General features: G+C 39.4%; 1 protein-coding gene across 1 annotated transcript in view; it reads left to right on the top strand.

Annotated features, from left to right (window-relative positions):
• The first annotated feature begins 2,813 nt into the window (after window positions 1-2,813).
• Window positions 2,814-21,764, top strand: part of DISP1 (dispatched RND transporter family member 1) — a 213,801-nt gene continuing 194,850 nt past the window's right edge. Inside the window, exon 1 of the mRNA XM_014794722.2 lies at window positions 2,814-3,037. Coding sequence (XP_014650208.2) covers window positions 2,989-3,037 — 49 coding nt within the window. The 5' untranslated portion in view covers window positions 2,814-2,988. The remainder of the gene's footprint in view (window positions 3,038-21,764) is intronic.

Here is a 21,764-nt window from a genome sequence, read left to right on the forward strand (position 1 = left end):
CAAAGTCTCCCTCTAGATTTATATACTGATTGTATGATTGCCCCACTCATCAAACCCCATGGTAACTATGACAGTTTTCCTGAAGGGACCAGGCAGCAGTGGAGGTGTGCAAACTTTCCTCCTGTCATTGGCCTAGGGAGAGAAGCTGGCTCCAGAACTCTGGTGAGAAGAGATTGACGCTATAGAGTGAGTCTTGTGAATTGATGTCTTGGTGTTTCATTGCTAGGAATAGAAACCTACCAAAACCAACCCAAGTAAAATGAGAAATTCACTGGGAGGACACAGAATTTTCATAGAATTTAAGGACAGGAAGTTTAGCTGGACCTCACAAGGGACTGGGACGCAAAAATTGGAAAGATGGGAACTAAGCTGACCACCTCTCAGAGAATTCCATCTTCTCTTTTCCTTTCTTTCTCTCCTCCTTATCCCTTCTATCTCCTCTTCCCTCCTATTCCTTTCCCTTTTTTCCACCAGCTTTGGACATGTTGCTCACACCTAATCCAGTGCTAGGTTTACATGACATTTCTGTCTCAACAAGAAAGAGAGACCAATGGGGGCTCCGTATGTGAACTCCAAAACCCATGAATGAGAGACTCGCTTAGCCTATTTGGGTTGTTTCTACATCTACTCCAGTTTGCAATGAGTATGGGTCCTTTGGCTCAGTGCCCATTCAGCAGGGGCTCTGGGAGCAGGTGATCTTAAACAAGGACGTGATATGGGTATACGGCTTAAGATTATTTTGGTTGCAAGCAGCAGGGGCCTTTTTTGGCTAGTCAAGCAAAAAAATGTTTTGGAAGTACACAGGGATATCTCCTGTAATCAAAGGAGACAGGGCAGGTCCTGGGTCCTTGGCAAAGGGTGTTAACAGATCTTTTCTTTAGGGCACTGCCATTTATGTGACTCAGCTCTAATGGCTATTTTTTTCTCTGTGTTTCCCTATGCCATATTTAAAATTCCTGGGAGGAAGAGTATAAATGGCCTGGTTTAGGATGTGTCCATCTCTTCATTAATTTGTGATAGTGTGAACAACTTGTCCCAGTTTTTGCAGGACTATCTGAGTTTCAGCACCAAAAGTCCAGCATCCTGGGATCCCCCTCAATTCTGGGCAAACCAGGATGGTGGGTCACTTATGCATGCATATATGGCCCTTTAAGGGACTGTGCTGTGTATTGGGGCATTCCTACAAAAAGAGGAAGTATGGTGAGCTATGAGGAAACACCTCATGGAGTGTCTATTACTTTCTACTTCTTGGTGGCCCAGCACGCACACACACGCACACACACACACACATCACAACACATATACACACTCTCTTCTTCCCATTCTTTCAAAGACATACCTGTCCACTACATGAATTGGTTATTTCATGTACCACTACAAATAGACGGCTAACCTTCCCCATGGGAGAAAACCCAAAGCCGTGTCCTTCTACTCCATCCAGAGGTGATGTTGTGCCCTCTAAGTACAGACTTTCTACATGAAGTCCTTTCTTCCTTTTCTTCTACCATAATCCTATCTTCATATATCACAACATACTCTGTGGCTGGCAAAAAGAAAAGAAAATGAAGGAAAAAGTTGTTATTATACTATTTCTTTTTAAACAGGAAAAAGGGGGCTTGGTGTGCAAGAGGGTCTTTATTAAACATTAGTAGCAAGCAAGAAAATAGCAATAGAGGCAACAGCCCTCATTATGTAGCTGGTGATGAAGTTTCCTCCTCTTTGTCCCATTCCATGACTCCCTGTGGCTTCAGCTGGCATCTCAGTTGGTTGGGGTGATTTGCCCAATGGGGCAGCCTGAGGGATATGAGCCCTGGTGGTCCTGCCTTTATAGGGTTGTAGTAGTCATCCATTTTTTTTTTTTTTTTTACATCTGGGTATGGCAGTTTGAGAAAGCACCCTCAAAGGTAAAATTGTTCTATCCATAATCTTTCAAGTTCTTATTCTTCTTTGATTACTAGGTCAATCACCCTAGTCAACCCCATAACTCACTAGTTGGCCTTTTCCCCCGGAGAACCCCCGATTCCCTGTAGTGTGGATTCTGAAGTCCAAATTCCTTAGCTAAGGCACAACAGTCTTCACGACCTAGTCTTGCCTCCTCTCACTGTACTTGCTCTTGCCTCCATGATCTCAGACCATGCTAAATTAACTGTAGCCCCCTCCAGCTCCCTGATCCAGCCGAGTTCTCACTCTCTGGCATCCTTCTTCTCTGCATGTCCTTCCCCACCCTGTCTGCCCTTTAACTCTTATTCATCATTTATTTCAGTCTCAACTGAATAGCCATTATCTCTAGAGAGTCTTTCTCTGCCCTGGCTCTTCACACCCACCATTCCCTACAGCACTGCCATAGGTCTCATGAGCTTGATGGTTTCATTCTTGTTTGCTCATGTATCTGTCCCTACACGACACTAAGCTTCCGAGGAACAGGAGGCTGTTTGATTTATTCTACGCCTCCTTCATCGACCCGGGCGCCCCCCTCGCTCCGTAAGAGGGGCTTTCGTCTGTTCACAGCCTAGTTGTTGCATGAGTGATATACAGCAGGCGATAAAAATTTAAATTAGAGAATGAAGCAAGACTGCCTTGTGGTGTGATTACCCTCTGCTCATATTTATGACAACTTTTAAAGAGACCGTGAGGGCAGGGGTCAGCGTCTGAGTCATCTTGCTCCTAAGGGGGCGTGAGCAGAGCAGACGCCTGGTCAAGCGATTGGAGACTGACTGACGGATCCGCTGGAAAGAGAAGCAGCGCGAGAGGAAAGAGACTTAGGGCAGCCCGCCCTCTCAGGGCAAGCCTCTCCGATCCGTGCCCGGGACTCCTCTCCCGCGTCTTCTCTCCGCGAGACCCCGCGGAGCCCCGCAACCCCTCGGGCAGGAGCGGAGCGGGGGGCGGGACTTCCGGTCCCGCTCGCGAACGCCTTCCGGCGCGAGGCGGAAGCCCGGCTCCGGGTCCAGATCCGAGCCGGAGCGTCCCGGGCACTTGTCTCCTCAGTGGATGCTTCTCGGCCCCGCCGCCGCCGCGCGCCGCGGGACGGGGAGACCGGGTAGGGACGGGAGAGTCGGGACTCCCCGCGCGGGCGGAGGGAGAGCCGGGCCCCCAGGTGTGAGGGAGGGGACCGTGATCGGGGATCGGGGAACCCCGGGACAGCCCTGAGGTCAGCCGTGAGGGGCTGGGCAGGGAGGCACCGGGGACCCTGAGGCCGAAGAGGCCCCGAGACGGGGAGTCGCGGGTGACAGTGGGCAGGGATGCCTCTCGGAGGAAAGTGGTCCTGCGTGGGGGCGTGTCCGGGACTTGGCAGACTGCCTGTGAGGGTGGCACGAGATGGCAAAGGTTGGCTCTCGAGGCAAAGGTTCGAGAGGAGAGGGTCAGTCCCTCTCTGAGGGTCGTAGGTGAGAAGGGCATCTTGACCTAACGGAGCAGAAAGATGACCAGCCACCTATGGGATGCTGAACTCGTTTTGCTTCATTTTCAATGAATGCTGGCTTTTTGATGTGTGTGTGTGTGTACCCCTGTGTGGATTTCGGGGAAATATTTTACATTCCCAGGGAACACTTGAACTCTCCTTCACCCAGGTCCAACTTATGCTGCATTTCTTTGTCAAACCGATAGTACTTGCAAGTTGTCTTCATAAGAGCAAGCCAACCCAAGTTTTTTTTTGGAATCTTCTCTACCTTTAGGTTGTCTTATTTCCTTTGTCATGGGATGAACCTCTAAATGCGTTTAGAATTACAGTGATAAGTGCATGGAAAGCCAGTGCTGTTTGCAGTTACAGTTCATTGTTTTTCTGCCTAACTTTCTAACACATTTTTACTAAAAGTTATCCTATGTGTTCAGTTTTTCAGTTTAACTAGTAAGGGCAATTTTAGATTAGGGTGAAGCCAATTACTAGCAATTCCTAAGAATTTGCTGTTAGTTTTTATTTTTGCTACAAGGAAAAATATATATATATATTTGCCATTGGCAGTGTTTTAAAAAATATTGATACCCAAGATCTGTTGTTATATATGCATTAGTGCATTTAGTTTTCCTTAGTGGCCAGCTTATAGTATGTGGGCTGTTTTTATCATTACCAGAGGTAATTATTATTAATTTTAGTTATTGTCTACCTTGTATTTATGTTTTATTGACTGTAATTAATATGTTCTTCCTAATCTACATCATGTAGTGTCTCACTTCAGTGTAATTACAAAGACTCTCCTGGCTTTAAGTAGATGGTAAGGGAATTGGATTTTTGCCACAAGCTGGGCAGAGGTAGCTAGGGAGAGCCATGACATTGTCATTGGGGAGGGTGATATCTGATGATTGTTTTGCTTGTTTTCAGGTATTTCATAATTCAAGTGTTAAACTTTTTTATTTTTAAAATTACTATACTGGTACAGGTAATTTTTAGATCTGATTTGGTGGTCTGAGTTGCACTCATTCAAGTAAACCACAACATTTCATGTTTATTGGTGACTTGGTGTCTTGCTAGCTTATAAATCCACCCCCCCCCAGCTTTTTTGAGGTATAATTGACAAATAAAAATTGTGTATATTCAAGGCGTACGATGTGATGATATGATATACATACATATACATTATGAAATGATTACGATCAAGCTGATTAGCAGATCATCACCTCATATACTTACTATTTTCTTTTTTTTTGGTGAGAACACTTAAAATCTACTCTCTTCCAAATTTCACATATACAGTATTATTGACTATAGCCTGTAAACTCTTGACAGCCTTGAAAATCTGTGCCTGCCTTAGGTAGATAGTTATAATTTCCTTATGTTTAGGGGCACAGCTGATATTTACAACTGGAAAGCAATGCCTAAACATAAACAATACTTTAACATGTAAATGAGCATATTGACTAGCTTTTCAAATTAAAAAATGAAAAGATGACACTGATCTCTATAATTATTGCATAAACTACCACGTAGATTTCTATCTATGTCTTAATATAATTGTATTTCTTGAGACAGTACTGTTTTTCTGATAAGGCATGTTCTGATTTTTCTATACAATCTTGGTTTAAAAAAAATGTGTTCTGGGGCCGGCCTGGTGGCATAGTGGTTAAATTTGCACACTCTGCTTTGGTAGCCTGGGGTTCGCAGGTTCAGATCCCTGGCGCAGACCCACACACCGCTCATCAAGCCATGCTGTGACAGGCGTCCCACATATAAAGTGGAGGAAGATGGGCATGGACGTTAGCCCAGGGCCAATCTTCCTCAGCAAAAAGAGGAGGATTGGCAACAGATGTTAGCTCAGGGCTAACCTTCCTCACCAAAAAAAAAAAAAAAAAAAAATGTTCTTCTCCCCTTCCCCCTTTGCCCTTGGTTTTTGGGAGATAAAGCACTTGATCAAGTTTGCAGATCTTTAGACTTTGGTTTGTGTTAGAGGAAATGCTTGATGCTGAAACACAAGAGTCCTGCCTTTGGCAAGTCTTATATATCTGAATGGTATGTTTGAAATTTGATTGCCCTGTGTTCTGGATAATCATTGGAATTTTCGCTTTTTGTTCTAATTGTTGAGTAAATAGCTTTCTCTAGATAAACTCTGTGTGTTATTCTGTAGGATTTAGACGTATTTTACAGTTTAACCGATGGGGCAATTTTTTATGAGGATGCAGCAAATAACTATTCTTGTGGGTTTACCATTTCTTTTTATTTCTGCTACAGTGAAATATGTATCTGTGCATTGGAAGAACTGTTAAAACAGGGTTAACCAAAACTCTGTTCTCTTCAATACATACTTACACATTTTGTTTTCCTTAATCACCAGTTTGCAATATATGAAGTAATTCGCTATATTGAGTTTTTTGGTTCTGTGCTCTCTGATTATCAATTTTATTATTATATAGTCCGTTCTCAGTTTTCTGCATACCCTAGTTAGAGAACCATTCCCTGCTGTTTGATAGCATCAGGAGAATTTGTTAGAGCTGAGGAATACAGCTTTTGGACAGGGAGATACCAAGGAGAGTGTTGATCTCCTGGTGACTTCCATCCAGCTGCTGCATTGCCTGTGATGCTTGCGGGCCTCAACAAGATTGGCTGAGGCATAGCTGACCCCTTCTTTTAGTATCACTTTCTGTCCTTTCTCTTCTGCTTAGTTAAACCCTTTATCTTGTAGTGACTAAGATGACCTGGGCCCCAGAGTGATGCAAGCGGGTCAGAGCAGCTGAAAGGATTGCGTTCCTGTTAGTAGAGGCTTGTCCATTCTGCTGAGTCTGGTCCCATAAATCCTGGCAAATTTTCCACCCTCCAGGCATGTAGCTATGGCTGTGAAACACTTGTTTACACTATTATTGTTTTGAAATATAGTTTTAATACTAAATCATAATTGGATTATATAAATGGACTCTAGTTGTGCTTAGAGTGAGGCATCACGTTAAATTACACATGAACTTTTCTGTTAAAGTGATATGCTATATCTCACAATTGCAAGTGCTGTAGAAAGTACACTGATTGGCATTAGTCCTTGTTTTGGTTGTTATTATTATTTTTTAAATTTGAGATCCTAAGGAAAGAAAAACTTTTGGCTAAAAAATTTGGGCAGAGGTGGGAGAGGCTGACCTTTGCCGGTGATGTATCAAAGGGTGATGGTGGCAGCTGTCTGCAGTGATTGGAAGGAGTATCTTAGCACCGAGGTTGTTTAGAATTGCCAGTGCTTGGTGATGATAAAAAGCAGACAGACTTTTATTTGGTTTTATTATTGTTTTAAAATACCCTACAGACAATGCACTCCCTTGTTGCCTTCTGGGGGCAGGGAGAGAAACCCATCCCACCTCTTCCACCTGCGTGAGAATGACCCAGCAGAGGCTCTTGAAGTCAAAGTTTGTATGATAATTAAGAATCATGGAGAGTTTTGAGGGAAGGGTTGAAATGTGAATAAAAAAACAAGTATTGAGGTTTATTTTAGCATTGGCATTTATTTTCATTATTGAGAGGATGAAGGCTCAGAGATTGATGAGGACATTGTAGAAATGAGAAGACCAAGCACTATGGATAGTGAGCTTGTGTTAATTAAAGCAGAGCAGGGAAGGTAGGCCCTAGGAATTGATGGATAATCAAGTTCTAGACTTTCCACGAGAACTAATGACTACACAGAGAAGAAGTACCAGAATCAACTCCTAATATTTGAAACCTAAGTGATGACTATTTCACAGTAATTGAATAGAGTTGCAAAAATAAAAATTGTACAAGGAACCACCCATATACCCTTTATTTAGATTCACCTGTTGTTAACATTTTACCCCATTTGCTTTATCACTTAAGAACACTTTTGATTAAAGTAGAATGCTCATATAAAATATACTCCCAAGTTGACCTGCTAACTTTATTTCTTTTCCTAATAAACAGTTATTTATTGGCTCCAGTTTGCTCAGTGCTAGAGCTAGAAAGTACCTTGGGAGATAATCTGATTTGACTCCCTCAAGGATGGTAAATGTTGACTAATCCAGGACAGGTGGGTTTTGATTTCTAAACCTCCATAGCCTCTTCCAGGGTCTTACCATCCTGACAGGTAGGAATTATAATTCCTATGTCTGTTTGTTGCTTTGTGGCTTATACATTTTCATTTGATCTCAAAATAAGCATGTAAGTGTTCTTTTTTAGACCTAAGTCCACCTCTTCTTAATTTCTATTCCTTGGTTATAGAAAACAATTGAACAGCATCCTTTTCAAGAACACTTAACCCATTCTGTAATAAATACATTATTAACTTTCCTTGGGTAAGACTGTTTATACCTTTAGGATTTCACCTAAAATATACTTTCTATCTCTTTAGTCAATTCACAAGACCTTATCTTGGATGATCTTTCAAGATTCTAGGTTTTTCATAACCTTTTTAAAGTGTGATGAGCGAAGCTTAGAAGAGTCTGACTAATGTAGAATAACAACAGTGATAATTTATTATAAATTTTTTACAAAGTGCTTTTCTTATATAGTCATTTGATCCTTAGGGCAGGGCAGGTGGTATCCCTATTGCAGAGATGGAAAAACCCAAGCTGCAGAAAGGTTAAGTGAGTTGCCCAGGATCCTGTAGAACTGGGTTGTGTTGGAACTGGGATGCAACCCCAGGTCTCCTAACCCTAAATCCATGTACCCTTCATCCAGATGCACCTGTTCTGCTGCGTCTCCCTTTCAGGTCCTTACACATCATGCTTTTTAAAAGGTACCTTAGAATCACTTGGGCTTTCTCATTTCTTCTCCCCTTTCACCAGTCTAACTTGCTATTGTGGAAATAACGTGTTTGCTGACTCAACTTATTCTTTTTCTTCTGCACTTAAAATAATGTCATTGCAGAGTTAGAGTGAACCTGTAGCAGTCACTTAATCCAGTCTTCTACCTAATTTGGATGCCCTCATAACCTTTCCTTCCCTTCGCAGAGGAGTTAGGACCCTTGCAGGAATACTTCGAGAACAAAGCGTTCACTTCTTTTTTATGCAACCTTGGTTCATTGTTGGCTGGCTCCGGTTTTAAGGTTATTCTTGTATTTATAACAGATGCAAATTACCTGTGTGTTTTTTTTATCTGTTGGTTTCATTTATACTATCATCCAGAGCAACATAGAAGATCTATTTTATTTTCTCTTTGCTGTGTAAAATTTTGTCACACTATTTAAAGATAGCTATCTCTTCTCCAGGTTAAATAATGCCAGTACCTAGATCTTTCACCTTATGCTGGATGCGCTAGGTTGTCATTGTCCTGAAAATATGGCTTCCATCATTGTCTGCACTATTTTAGATGTCTGACCAAGGCAGCAAATAGTAGGACAATTACTTCCTGTCAGGTGGACACCATACTATTCTATTATTGCATATTCAATATTGTTGAAGTTGAAAATTACATTAATATTTAAGCAGACACATCTTCCTCTTATATTAAGCATTTGGTAAGCCAAAGCTCCCAAAATTTTCGTAGGTATCTCTGTTAGTCTGGTCCCTGTACTTGTACAACTGATTATTAAACTGAAACGCAGGACTTGACATTTATTCCTGTTAAATTTTGTCCTGCCTGTGTTTCAACAGTCCAGCATTTCAGCCTATAGAGATATATTTTGGTCTCAATTTTCTCACTCGCTTATTAGCCATCCTTTTCAGCTTTATCTTCTTCATTTAAAATATTTATCCCTTAAAGCTTGTGTTGAGTCAGGGCTGGTTTGGGTTGATTATAGCTAACTAGCTAATGCTCCTTGTAGACAGGCCTAGAGGCAGATCATCTATGGATAATTTTATACGAAGTTTTCTGCAGAAAAGTGTGACAAGTGATAGTTCTCTCAACCTGGTGCCCTTACTCCCTGGGAGACCCAAGAAATACTTATAGGCCATTCCAAGCTTGAATTGGGTTTTCTGCTCCCTACCAGTCACTTTTACATGCACGTCTCTGAAGAATAGAGAAAATAAATCATTGGAATTGTGTCCCAATGCCTCTCTGCCTCTCTCCTTGCCCTCAAAATGAAATATCACCACTTAAACCTAGAACAATTGAAAACTAGGTTTAAAGAAAGTATCTGGGACCTGCCATTTCTTACGTTTATGATTTTGCTATGGAGTTTAGTCTCTGAACTATATGTGAACTCTTATTCGTACTCTAAGGACTTTTAAAAACTGCTATGAACTATAAAAAGGTTTTTAAAAGAGACTTATAGTGGGAAATAATAATTAATATTCTTGGAAACTAGGCTTGCCAATGGCCTTAGTCCATTATTATTATATACATATATAATTATATATATAGATTATATATAGATAGTCGTAGGTTGTACATAGAGATTATTTCCATTTTTAGTCAATGTCAAACCTTTAAATCTCCAGCTAGTAATCTCTTACATAGACAAATTTTTTAAGCTTTGGTTCAAATCTTAGTTCATCTCCATATTTTTGAAATTAAAATTGTTTATAGCTAAGTGGAGCTTTGAAGAAAGAGTCTATCAATTGATGAGATTAATGCTACATTTATTAGGTAGCAAATAGGAGTTAGACCTGCGATAATTGGGTTTTCATTGTCAGCCACATAATAGTGGAGGAGTAGAAAGAGCCCTAAACTGTATGTCGGGAGATTTGGGTTCTAGAAGTAGCTGTGTTGCTAATGGACCATATGATTGAATGAAGTGTGTGACCTCTTAGCCTCAGTAACTTCACATGGAAAGTTAGGGGGCTGGACTCCATTGGTGTTCTTATTTTCCCCAATTTTATGGCAAACTTGTTGGATAAGTCCCTCTCAGCAGCTGCTTCCTAATTCCTAGCTGTGGTAAGTCATTTTCCTAGGCTAAGAATGGCCGAATTATATGGCCTCTAGGACGTTTTCAGCTCTGGTATTCTAGAGCTGTGCTGTCCCCAGTGAAATGTGGCTATTTTAATTAAAATTAAATCAAATTAAAAATCACTTCTTCGCTTAAACCAAGCCACATTTCAAATGCTCAAATGCCACATGTGATAGTGGTTGCCACATCAGACAGCACAGATATTGAACGTTTCTGCTGTCTCAGAGTGTTCTATCGGACACTGTTCTGTTGGATGCTGTTCTAGAGCCTGCTCTGTGTAAAGCAAGGGACAGATCTCAATTTAATGTGGAAAATGGACTCACTCACAATAGAGTCTTTGTGTCTGGTGCTCAAGGGCAGTTGCCTCAGTGATGACTGGGTTCTTTCATTGACACTATTAATCACTGCCAGTTCCCGTCACAATCAGAACTAGTTGCAGAGACAGATGCAATGTGCTGGAGGACTTAGCGGTCCTCAGCACTTGGTTTCACAGCCATTTCTTGTATATTTTATACAGCAGAGGACGGGAGATATGGAAACGGCACCTACATTGTGAGATCTAGCATTTATCTGTAAAATGGCGTCAGAGAGCCTGTTCAAGTTGTGTTCGAACTCTTGAAATGCATTACATTTGTTTCAAGAGTGTGGGCAAGAGTCGTGTCTGTGTTAGGGAAATTTGGCCAAAAAGTGTCATTAGTTTAGACCAGTGATTCTTGTCAGATCCAATACTATTTTTATAAAAAATATTTTGTAATTCCTCCTTTACAATCTTGAATTCTAGATATACTGTAACTACGTACAAACCTGATTGCAAAGAAATGAACACAATGTTCTAACTATAATATAAAGGAGAAATAAATATGAAGTCATTTAAAAAATACATTTTTAAATATGTGTGTGCTCTGCGCATACCAAATGGTCAACTTTTTGTACCTGTATCTAGAATTACTGTGAATGAGACAGCTACAAATGCGACTTATGCGAGTAAGTTGTACTTAACATACACTGGATTATATTGCTGTCATTGAGGTGATTTTCCAAAATGATAACTAACTTGGTCAAATTCAGAGAAAAGTTAGGTACAGTTTTGCCTTGTCTTTCAAGGCAATTACGTTTTGGAAAAATTTAGTAATTATTAAAAGTGTGAAAAAGATAATTTGTGTTTATATGTTAAATGGAGTTACGATCTAGACTTAGATAATTTAAAGAGGCTTTACATACACATGTATTTCTGGTGGGATGTTAAAAAATCATGGAGGATGCAGAGTAATCCTTTGTTGTGCAGAACTGTCCGTAGCGTTGTAGGACATCTGGCATTCCTTGCCTCAGTCCTCCAAGTGCCTTCAGTGCCCCTCAGTCATTCTCACAACCAGGAAATGTTTTCACAAACTTTGAAAATATCCTTTAGGGTTTAAAATTAAACCACATTACTTTTCATCTATATGAACTTAAAGGAAGCCAGTTTTTTTCAGAGCGTGTATGTAGAACTGTCTTTTTAGATTAGGGATAACAAATACGTTTTAACATCACAATTCCGTTTTGTTGGTGGTGGTTGTCTTGAGCATTGTGTTAAAAATTCTGAGACAAAGTCCAACCTCAGTAGGAAAGAGTATTGTGATTGATTAGTCATATCTACCATGGGTAGAAGGAGAAATGGCTGCATGGGACACTTGCCACCTATTCCATCTCTGATATAGCTCAGTGGATCTCAACCAATGGATACCAGTAGCCCCACCCCAGGGGATTTGGAAATATGTGGGGAAGTTTTTGGTTGTCACTGCAATGGGTGTATGTGTGTGTAGTTAGCATTTAGTGTTTGGGAACCAGGGATACTAAATGACCCACAGTGCTCTGGGCAGTCCCACGCAATGGGAAAATATCCTATCCAAGAAGCCTAATGTCCCTCATTGAGAAACAATGTCCAGCTTGGAGAAGAGTCCAATTATGGAACCTGTTCTGAGCAGGATGGTCACTGAGACTTAAAACAGAGACCAGATACCTATTTTTCAGGGATATTATTATAGGTATCTTGGCATGGAGAGGAAGATTGTATCATATGACCTCCAGGGGTCTTTTCCAGTTCCATGATTTCATGAGTATAAGTCAGGGATCAGCAAACTATGGCCCACAGGCCAAATGTGAGCTGTTTTAGTAAATAAAGTTTTATTGGAACACAGCTATGCTCGTTCCTTTATGTATTGTCATTGGCTGCTTTGGGGCTACCATGCAGAGTTGAGTAGTTGCCATAGAGACGTTATGGCCTGCAAAGCCTAAATACTACTGGCCCTTGACAGAAAAAGTTTACAGATACCTGGTGTGAGGAATACTTTTTGAATGGAACCAGTGTGTGAAGTGATGTTGCTAAGCATGTGATTCTCATTTCCTTAGTAGTTTTCTGTGTATGAAGTGATTCTGAAATCTTTTTCTATGTCACTGTAGCCCTGAAGACTAACCAATTCGTGGCTCAACAAGGGAACTTAGAGCTGGAGAATTCTCAGCTTGATCCTGCAGATATCACTAAGTAGTGCAAAGTCTGCATCTATTTTGTGTGGTTCTTCAGTCTTTAAAATTGGACTTATAGGTGACTTTCCTCACGGTGATGTTATACTAACTGGTAATTACGAAATACTGTGAAAGCCATGAAAATGAGAAAGAAATTGAATCTCAGAATCTTCTGAAATCAGTTTTGGAGCTTAAAAATTCTGTATAGGAAATATCACTATTTTTTTTCCTCTTATGTCTTTTAATAAAGAAAAAGCACAGTGAGATAATAGCATTGCTCATCTGTTGGCATTGTGTAGGAAGTAGTAACTTACAAAACAATCTTCTGAGCACTTTTTAATATTTTAAAGAGTTTGCAAGAAATAGACATCTTTTAACTCTTACTTAAAAAAAAAAATACGTTTGAGTCTTTCAGTATGTTAGTGTATCTGTCAGGGTTCTCCCAAGAAACAGAGCCAGTATCATTTGCGTGTGTGTGTGTGTGTGTGTGTGTGCGCATAGCAAGAGATTTGTTTTAAGGAATTGGCTCATGAAATTGTGGGGGTTGGCAAGTCCAAAATTGGTAGGGCAGGCTGGAAGGTCAGACAGGAGTTGATGCTGCAGTCTTTTTTTTTTTTTTTTGTGGGGAAGATCAGCCCTGAGCTAACATCCATGGCAGTCCTCCTCTTTTTGCTGAGGAAGACTGGCCCTGAGCTAACATCCGTGCCAATCTTCCTCCACTTTATGTGGGATGCTGCCACAGCATGGCCTGACAAGTGGTGCATCTGTGCGCACCCGGGATCAAACTCTGGCCGCCAGCAGCGGGTCGTGTACACTTAACCACTATGCCACGGGGCCGGCCCCAATGCTGCAGTCTTGAGGCAGAATTCCTTCTTCTCTGGGAACCCTCAATTTTTGTTCTTAAGGCCTACAACTGATTAGACGAGTCCCACCTGCACAATGGAGGGTAATCTCCTTTACTTAAAGTCAACTTGTTGTAGATATTAACCACATCTACAAAATACCTTTACTGCAACACTTAGATTAATGTGTGATGAAATACTGGGTCTATAACCAGCCAAGCTGACACATAAGACTATCACAGTTGGTATTTAAAACACGTTTGGTATATTCAACAAATATATGGTATGTAAAATATTGCATAGTGATCAGTAAGTAGGAGAGTGTCTATATTTGTAGCCCAGTAGTCTTTAAGGAACTACCTGGGTTTTCATTCACGTGTCAAATGAAGTACAGAAAATGGACAATTTAATCAACCTTGTCATCCTTTGAAATTTGTTATTCTCTTTTTTTTGTGGTTTTTGTGTTTATATATTAATTTTTTGAAATTTAATGTGCCCTAAATAATTTTAAAATTTTATGGCAATTTTTCAATTTTTATAAGTTAATGCTCTTACTAATATTTTTACATAAAAAATTCTTGGAGCTGGGAATTATTTTTCAGCTTATTTAGTCTAATTCCCCTCATTTATGATTGAGAAGCTGGCCCCAGAAAGGTGGAGTGATTTGCTCAGGTGACACAGCGAGTAATAGAACTAGGATTAGAAGCTGGATCTGGTTTCCAATCCAGTGCCCTTTGTGCTACTAGAGTAATTACACTTAAGTGAAGCTAGTTAAGTAAGGACAGATTTTCTGAGGAGAGGGTGATTTTGAGTGTATACTTAAGGGATTGAGTATGAATTGATGTTAAGAGAGTGGAGGTGATATTCCAGCCCTTCAGTGACATTGGGGGGAGGGTGGGCGGAGAGACGTGGGTATGTCGTTAAGATATATCCAAGTGGACAACCTATCTACTTAGGGCACATAGTGACGTGTGATACCCATGGGGCTTGAAGAGGTTTTACTAATAGGTACAGTCTAGCCACTGGATCATTCACGGGATATTCCCAAAGGTCCTTAAGTATAGAGAATGTATGGACCAAGAGAAGTTACCAAACAAGCTTTCTTTCTTGACGAGGTTAAGAATAGAGAAGCATGGAGCTGTTGGAACCCAAGTGCTCTCTGTAAGCAGCATAGGGCAGGAATTTGGAAATCCTCTAGGAGGGCATTTTAAGGATTCTGTGGGGCAACCTTTAGAAGGTTGCCAGGTTTCAGACATAATCTGAGTTTACTTCCTTACCTGCAAAATAAGCATAATAATACCCACTGCATGTAGTTGTTATAAAGGAGATAATATGTATAATGTGCTTAGCATAATGCCTGGCACATAATACTCAAGAATGATAGCAATTCTTATACTACATCATGGCAGCTGGCTGAGGGTCTTATTAGAAGGTATCACTAGAGTGAGGTCCTTCTTGTCCCCTTGTTCTACCTACTTTATGTCACCACACAGTTCTTTTTTTTTTTTTTTTTTTTTTGGTGAGGAAGATTGGCCCTGAGCTAACATCTGTGGCCATCTTGCTCTGTTTTGTGTGTGGGACGCCACCACAGCATGGCTTGATGAGTGATGAGGAGGTCTGCGCCCGGGATTTAAACCTGTGAACCCCAGGCCACCGAAGTGGAGTGTGTGAATTTAACCACTATGCCACTGGGCTGGCCCCACCCCACAGTTCTTTAGCGTGCTTTTGCCTTCTGATTGATTATTCCAGGCAGGTGCATATCTGACTATAAATAGTACTTCTCTACCTCTGTGATCAGCAGGCCTGTTCTTTTTGAATAAGCTATGCACTTTTGGGGGCCGTATTTCAATTGCAAATTCTGTCTCATAAGCAAATAATCCATAATTCTATCTCATCAAATTGAAAGCATGTATTTACTACAGCACTATGTTCAATTAATTTTATTACCTCTCCCCTCCCCCCCTTTTTTTTTGCTTTGGACTATAACTATGAAGATGTGGTTGGAAAGGGGAATGGAGGGTCCAAGATTTTGAAGTAACTTCTCCCTCTCCTCTTCAAAGCGTTCTTTCCTTCGGGTTTTGAGTAAAAAACAAAATAAAATATTTCAATGGATGCCAACTCCAAAGAGAACTGGTTAAACAAAAAAGAGGTTTTCTGTGATAGTTGCATCTTAAGACATGAAAGCACTTAGGGATCTAGACTCAATGGTAATCAAATGACTTCCAGTGTATGGGCTCAAGGTCAACTTTGAGCTTACTAGATATGAGGCACAGAGTATCTGCCTCAACTTTATAGTGTAATTATTTCTGAATCAGACCTCGAAGGTCTCAAAGGCCTCGAAGCCGTTTCGCTTGTGTTCAGAAGGTGGGTAGAATTGGCATTTGACTCAGAGTGACTTGATGTGTTTACTAATCATTCTAAGGAGCCTTCGTGATGCCTGAAGATCTCTTAAAGAAGTGTTCTTTCTGGATCCTGTAGAGCCAGAGGAGAGCTTCTCTGCATAATTTTATATGCTAGGTTTTAAATTTAAATTGAGAAATGTGTGTATGTATACATTTGCAAGCAAAAAGAGATCAGAAAAGCTTGAAAGAGGCTTTTAGGGGAAAGAAGTAAGCTTGAATGCTTCTTTTTAGTAATCTCTAACTGCCTTTTTTAAAAAAAGATGCAATTAAATAAACATTACTTTCTGAGTGATGATGATTTTTCTATAGTTTAATCAAAAGGTAGAACAAGTGTCATATTTTCAGACCCCAGTGTTTCAAATGACACGGTCTCCTGTTCCACAGTCCTACAGTTGCTATAGTGGTAGTCTACAGGAGCGCTTGATTTTCAGTGAGACAGGCTGGCAGTGATTGCATCTAAGAGCAAGGGTAAGTGGTGTGTTGATCATTAGTGTTGGTTCCATGTCCTGGGTGCACGCTCTCCTGCAAGCTCTTCCTTTCCCTGCTCTGTTATTTCCTCCATTGGATAATGATGCTTTCTCATCTCACAAGTGCCCCATGCACTAAAATCACCCATTTTGCTTTCTTTTGTCCCTTAACTTCTCCCCTAAATGAAATCTTTGTTTCTCTCATAACTGATACCTGATCCGTAATTAACTTGATTAAGTTAATGCAGAGTAAGGTGTGGAATGACTAATAGACCTAATCCTAAGGTACATTATATCAATTCATATGTATATTTTAAAGTGAAACTTGTAAAACTAAACAAGAAACCTGTTAAGCCAAAGAAATGGCAAGTGGTTTAATATATATAGATTGCTTGTTTACTTTGTTACTTCAGACTGCTTTTTTTTTTGGACTCCCAATTTCTAAGAGAACATATTTCTTCCTTAGGGGAGTTGAGAAGAGGAGAAAGAATAATGGGAAGAGACAGGACCTTTTTTCAACTTGACGATTATGTATAGCTACTTCTTGACTATTTTCCTTCTCCAGGTCCTTCCTCTGTAATCTCACTACATCTTTTTTGTTTGTTTGTTTAAATACTCTTCTTATGAAATATAACTCATGTCTTAGTTGCAGGTTCCTATCTCCCAGCTTGCCATAAGATAAATAATCCTAATTTATATGTTGTCAAGTGTCGAAGCAAATAATCCATAATCAATCTATAAATCAAAATTGGGGTGAGTTTATTACAAGCCAGATCTGAGGACTATAGTCCAGGGCCTTCCTTCCCCAAGGAAGGAAGGGCACTAAAGAAGTGGGGTGTATAGAATGGTTATATACTGTCTTGGAACAAAGAGCATACATCACATATGACAGGAATGTCTCTTTTACTACTGTCATGAAATGCTTAGCTGGCACAGCAGGTCAGTGGTCAGCAGGTCAGTGGTCACAGGTGAGCACAGCAGGTTGGTAATTAATGCTTAGTTTCCAGGAAGAGATGTTTATCCTTAGAGAACTGCTGATATGGGAGGAAGGTACTTCCCTGTTGTTGAGCGCATCATTCTCAGCTTTGGGATGTAGTAAATGTTTAAAGCAGATGTACAATGCAGGCTCAATGGGCCACTTCAGGCCCTTTTGGAAAAACAAGGTCAGGCCGAATTAGTTTTAAACCAAATGGCTTCCTCATATACTCCAATATATCCTATTGCTTGTCATTTATTTATCACAAGTTACATGTTCTTCCATGAAACTTATGATTTTACTTTGTTTTTCAGAATAGTAGTAATTCTGTTGATGTGATTTTTTTCCACTGAGGAGTAAAAGTCACCAGTAAATGTGTCCCTCTTGTTGAAAATATCTCTAATAATATTGACCTCTATTTATTGATCATATACTGTATGCCAGGCACTGCACTGGGCATTTGATATACATTAAAGTCAGTCCTCGCAACAAGCCTTATGTAAGGTCGACATTGATATTTCCCTTGTATAGATGAGGAAACCAAAGTTGGAGAGATTGAATAATTTGTCTAAGTTTATACTACTTATAAATGGTGGAGCTAATTCTAAAGACTGTCTGGTTTTGATCATACAGACAGTTTTCCTCTACATTTCAAAAGCACCTTAATTGTTTTGGTGCCTAAAGTACTTTTTAGAGAGTGTGAGCAGCATGTGGATTCTAGAATTTTTTTTTTTTGTATATCCACGCACTCCTAGAAGTGTTTTATGATTCATTGGTTCTACTTTAAACTTGTATGTGAAATGCAATTAGTTTATTATTAATAGTTTTTTCAAGGATGGTACCATAATCAATAGCATTTAGCATAAAGTAGTATATGCTTATGAAGTATTTGCTGCATGGATAAAAACAAGAAACAAAACAATAACAATAACGAAAAGAGAGGTGGCAATTAATGTAGGAGGCTACATTATTCACATAAAAATTCATTTCTTTTGGAATGTGAAGCAGGAACTTTTCTTATATTACAGCATGCTGCAGGGCAGGGCTAGAATCCAAGCTTTGATTAAAATCACCCAAACTCTTTTATTTCTTTACTTATAACCACAAGTTATTGCCAGCTGAAAAGGATAATGGAGAGTAATGATGAATGCACTTCCACCTGCTGCAAAAAAAATTTTTAGATAGTTTCATTCTATTTAAACCTAGATAAAAAGGCCACTTTCTAATGAAGAGTAAATTAGTGGCTACCAAATAAGTGGTTATTAGATTCCTGCTCTAGAAACCTGTCCAGGTGATACTGGTGGTGGTAGCTGCCAGTTCACAGTTCAGTCTCGAATAGTTTCTCCCCAGGGGGCCATAGAAGAATTCAATCATTCTTAAGTGTCTTTCCTTTTGATCCTCAACTTGTGGGTTTTAGATATAGGTGTTACTTTCCCTGAGACTGCCTGGGTTTTCTTAGGCTGTCAAGGTCAAATGCAAATCAAACTTTTAGATTTATCTATAGTGGATCCTTTTACTTATTGGAACATGAGAGAGCTCAGCTGTTGGGGATAGCCTATATTTCTAATGCCCTCCTTCCCGGCCTCTAAGGCTGTGAGGGGGGCATATTGAATTGCTGTGCTTACAGTAATTGATGGTTCTTGATTCTTTTGGACTTGATTATGGTTTTTTTATGGTTGGCTGTCAGGATCACTTCAGCAGCTACATATTATAGAAAAATTTTATTAGTCCCTTCATACCTAATTATTAGTAATTAGATCTCTGGGCTCAAGTGAGCAGATTAGTAGTCACTTTTATGCTTTAATAACTTTTAATGATTTAATTTGTGGTTATTTGGTATTGGATCCAGGTTATTGTATTTGCTGTATGCTCCGTGATGGGCATTAGGATTATCTACTACTATCAGGAAGTGAGTAACTAAAATATAATTTCTTTATTTAACCGCTACTTACGGTGCTTTTTGACACATCTGCTAGTGTGGTGTTGTAAAACAGTTTTAGAAAGAGGATAATAATTATACCATTAGCTAACAATTATTAAATATTTACTGTGTGCCAATCATTGTGCTAAGTGCTTTATGTCTGTTATATGTGATTTAATCATCTCTGCAATCCTATTAAGGGCCATTATTTTGCCAACTTCACAGATACAGAAACTGAGGTATATGGAGGCTAAATATCTTGCCCACGTTACATAGTAATTGGAGTTGGAATTTGAATCCAGGCAACCCGACTTCAGCGCTGTAGTCCTTAGCTATTCTGCTGTACATCAAGCTTTCTGTTTTATACATAATAGCAGCTCTATTTAAGATTTCTACTCATAAAATTCCCCCCTGTCATTTCCTATTAGAGTCTGTGTATACATGCAGGATTTTCCATTTCTATTCCAATAAAACGTTCATCTTTAGTTTCAGTGGTTGCCAACTGGTTTCTTGCAAAACATTTTCAGCTTTTAGCATTTTTATTCCAGGTAAGAGGATTGTGTGACCTTGCTATTTGGCTCATATGCTTTAAAGCTGGGGCTAGTCAAACCTTTGTACTGGTTAACAGTACAGGTTTAACAAACAGTTAAAGCATTTATACTTTATTTTGGATTATATTATAACTTTTTGGTCAGACTTGCATGTGAAGTTTATCTTAGACACATGGAAATTAATTTTTATTCTCTAAAATGTGCCGATGGGGAAATTCTGGAAGCATCTTATGTAGAAGAGAAAAAAATCCACTCAGATTTTAAAATTGGCCATGGAGAATTAAAAAAGAGGATGAGGGTATGGATAATCCATATGTGGGTTGTTGAATTAAAAGTTGTGCACATTTTTTTGTCCTTAGAGTCAACCTTTAAATGCTATTATTGGGAAATACTTGACTTACTCAGCTTTTATGAACACTTTAATTTTTGAAGCACAATTTCTAAATCCACGAAATAATCTTCATGTAACAGATTATGCGCTCATTCTGAATTTGACAAATTTTAATTGAGTTCCACATTTTTGAGGTGACATAATTAATATGTAACATAATTAATATGTAACATAACATAATTATTTTCTTGCGGAAGGTGGGGGGTGAGAGGGTTAGGTAGCTATCTAATACAGCAGCAACTGAGTTTTCTTGATCTTACATGAAGTGATAACCTTTGCATTATGAAAGGGGTATTTGCTTCAGATTGGACTTAATTTCTCTTCTGAAAACCTAAACATACGTAAGCATAATTTTGGAGTAAGCTTGAGATACTACCTAAAATATAATTTTATTTAGGAACTTTTCAGTCCTGAATAAGGAAGGAATATACAGAAAGCCAAGGAGGTGAGTATGACTGAATTCTATGTAATAGTTGTGATATTCGTGATTAAAATAGTCTGATTCAGCAACCTAAAACAATGCCTGCTTGTTAGTGAATGTACTTCAGTGTCATGAAAAGGAGAAGAAAAAAGTATTTGTGCATCTTTGTGCCAGGTATCGTGTCCTTGCATGTTAACTCAAATCCTAGGCTAAAAACTTTGTATTATTTTCTCTTTTTTAAAGATGAGGAAACTGAAATTTAAAAAGTAGATGACTTGTTTGTGGTGAGAACCACTACATACAGAGCTAGGATTTGAACCCAGGAATATCTTACTCTAAGGCCTGGATTCTATCATATCATGTCTTCTTTTGGATTTTCTTCTTTTCTGACTCCATTTTTACCCTTTGACTCTGTTAGAAGTTTTCCATTCTATTTCTTTTCTTTTAGTGGTTACTCTAAGAAATGTTAATATGTATACTTAATAAAGTCTAAATGTAAATAGTATCTTTGTCCTCCTCCTGCACAATAAGATCAACCTCTTTCTGATATGAGCTATTTTTATTAGATATATGGTTCTGGGACTTGATCTTTTAACCCCAGAAATAATGAAGTGATTAGATTTACCTGTATGCACTTATCCTTTTTTTTCCCTTCCCACCATTCCTTCCTGCATATCAGCTTTAAGATGAATTGTATAAATTTTCTACCCTCTCTGCATGGGGCTTTATGTGGGAGGGTCTCTGCTCTGGCTCTTCACCTTGCATAGGCCCTCCTGTTTTGCCTCCTGTTACCCTATTTCTATAGATTCCCCTCTCCGCTGATCAAGTTCATACCACCAGGACTATGCAGATGCCCCTAGGGCGTGCTGGCTTCAGAACTAACTCACCTCTCTAGATTTGTGCTTTCTTATCATTCCTGCCCTTGGAGCATTCGTCTTACTTTATAGCTAGCTCTGCATACATTTAAAAAAGGATTTAAAAATATTTAATCCAGCATTTTTAGGTGATCTCCAGCCATCAGGTCTACATTGCCAGAAATAGAAGTCC

Source organism: Ceratotherium simum, chromosome 36 (assembly GCF_057802395.1).
Source record: "Ceratotherium simum simum isolate JZ-2026a chromosome 36, ASM5780239v1, whole genome shotgun sequence".
Lineage (NCBI taxonomy): Eukaryota > Metazoa > Chordata > Mammalia > Perissodactyla > Rhinocerotidae > Ceratotherium > Ceratotherium simum.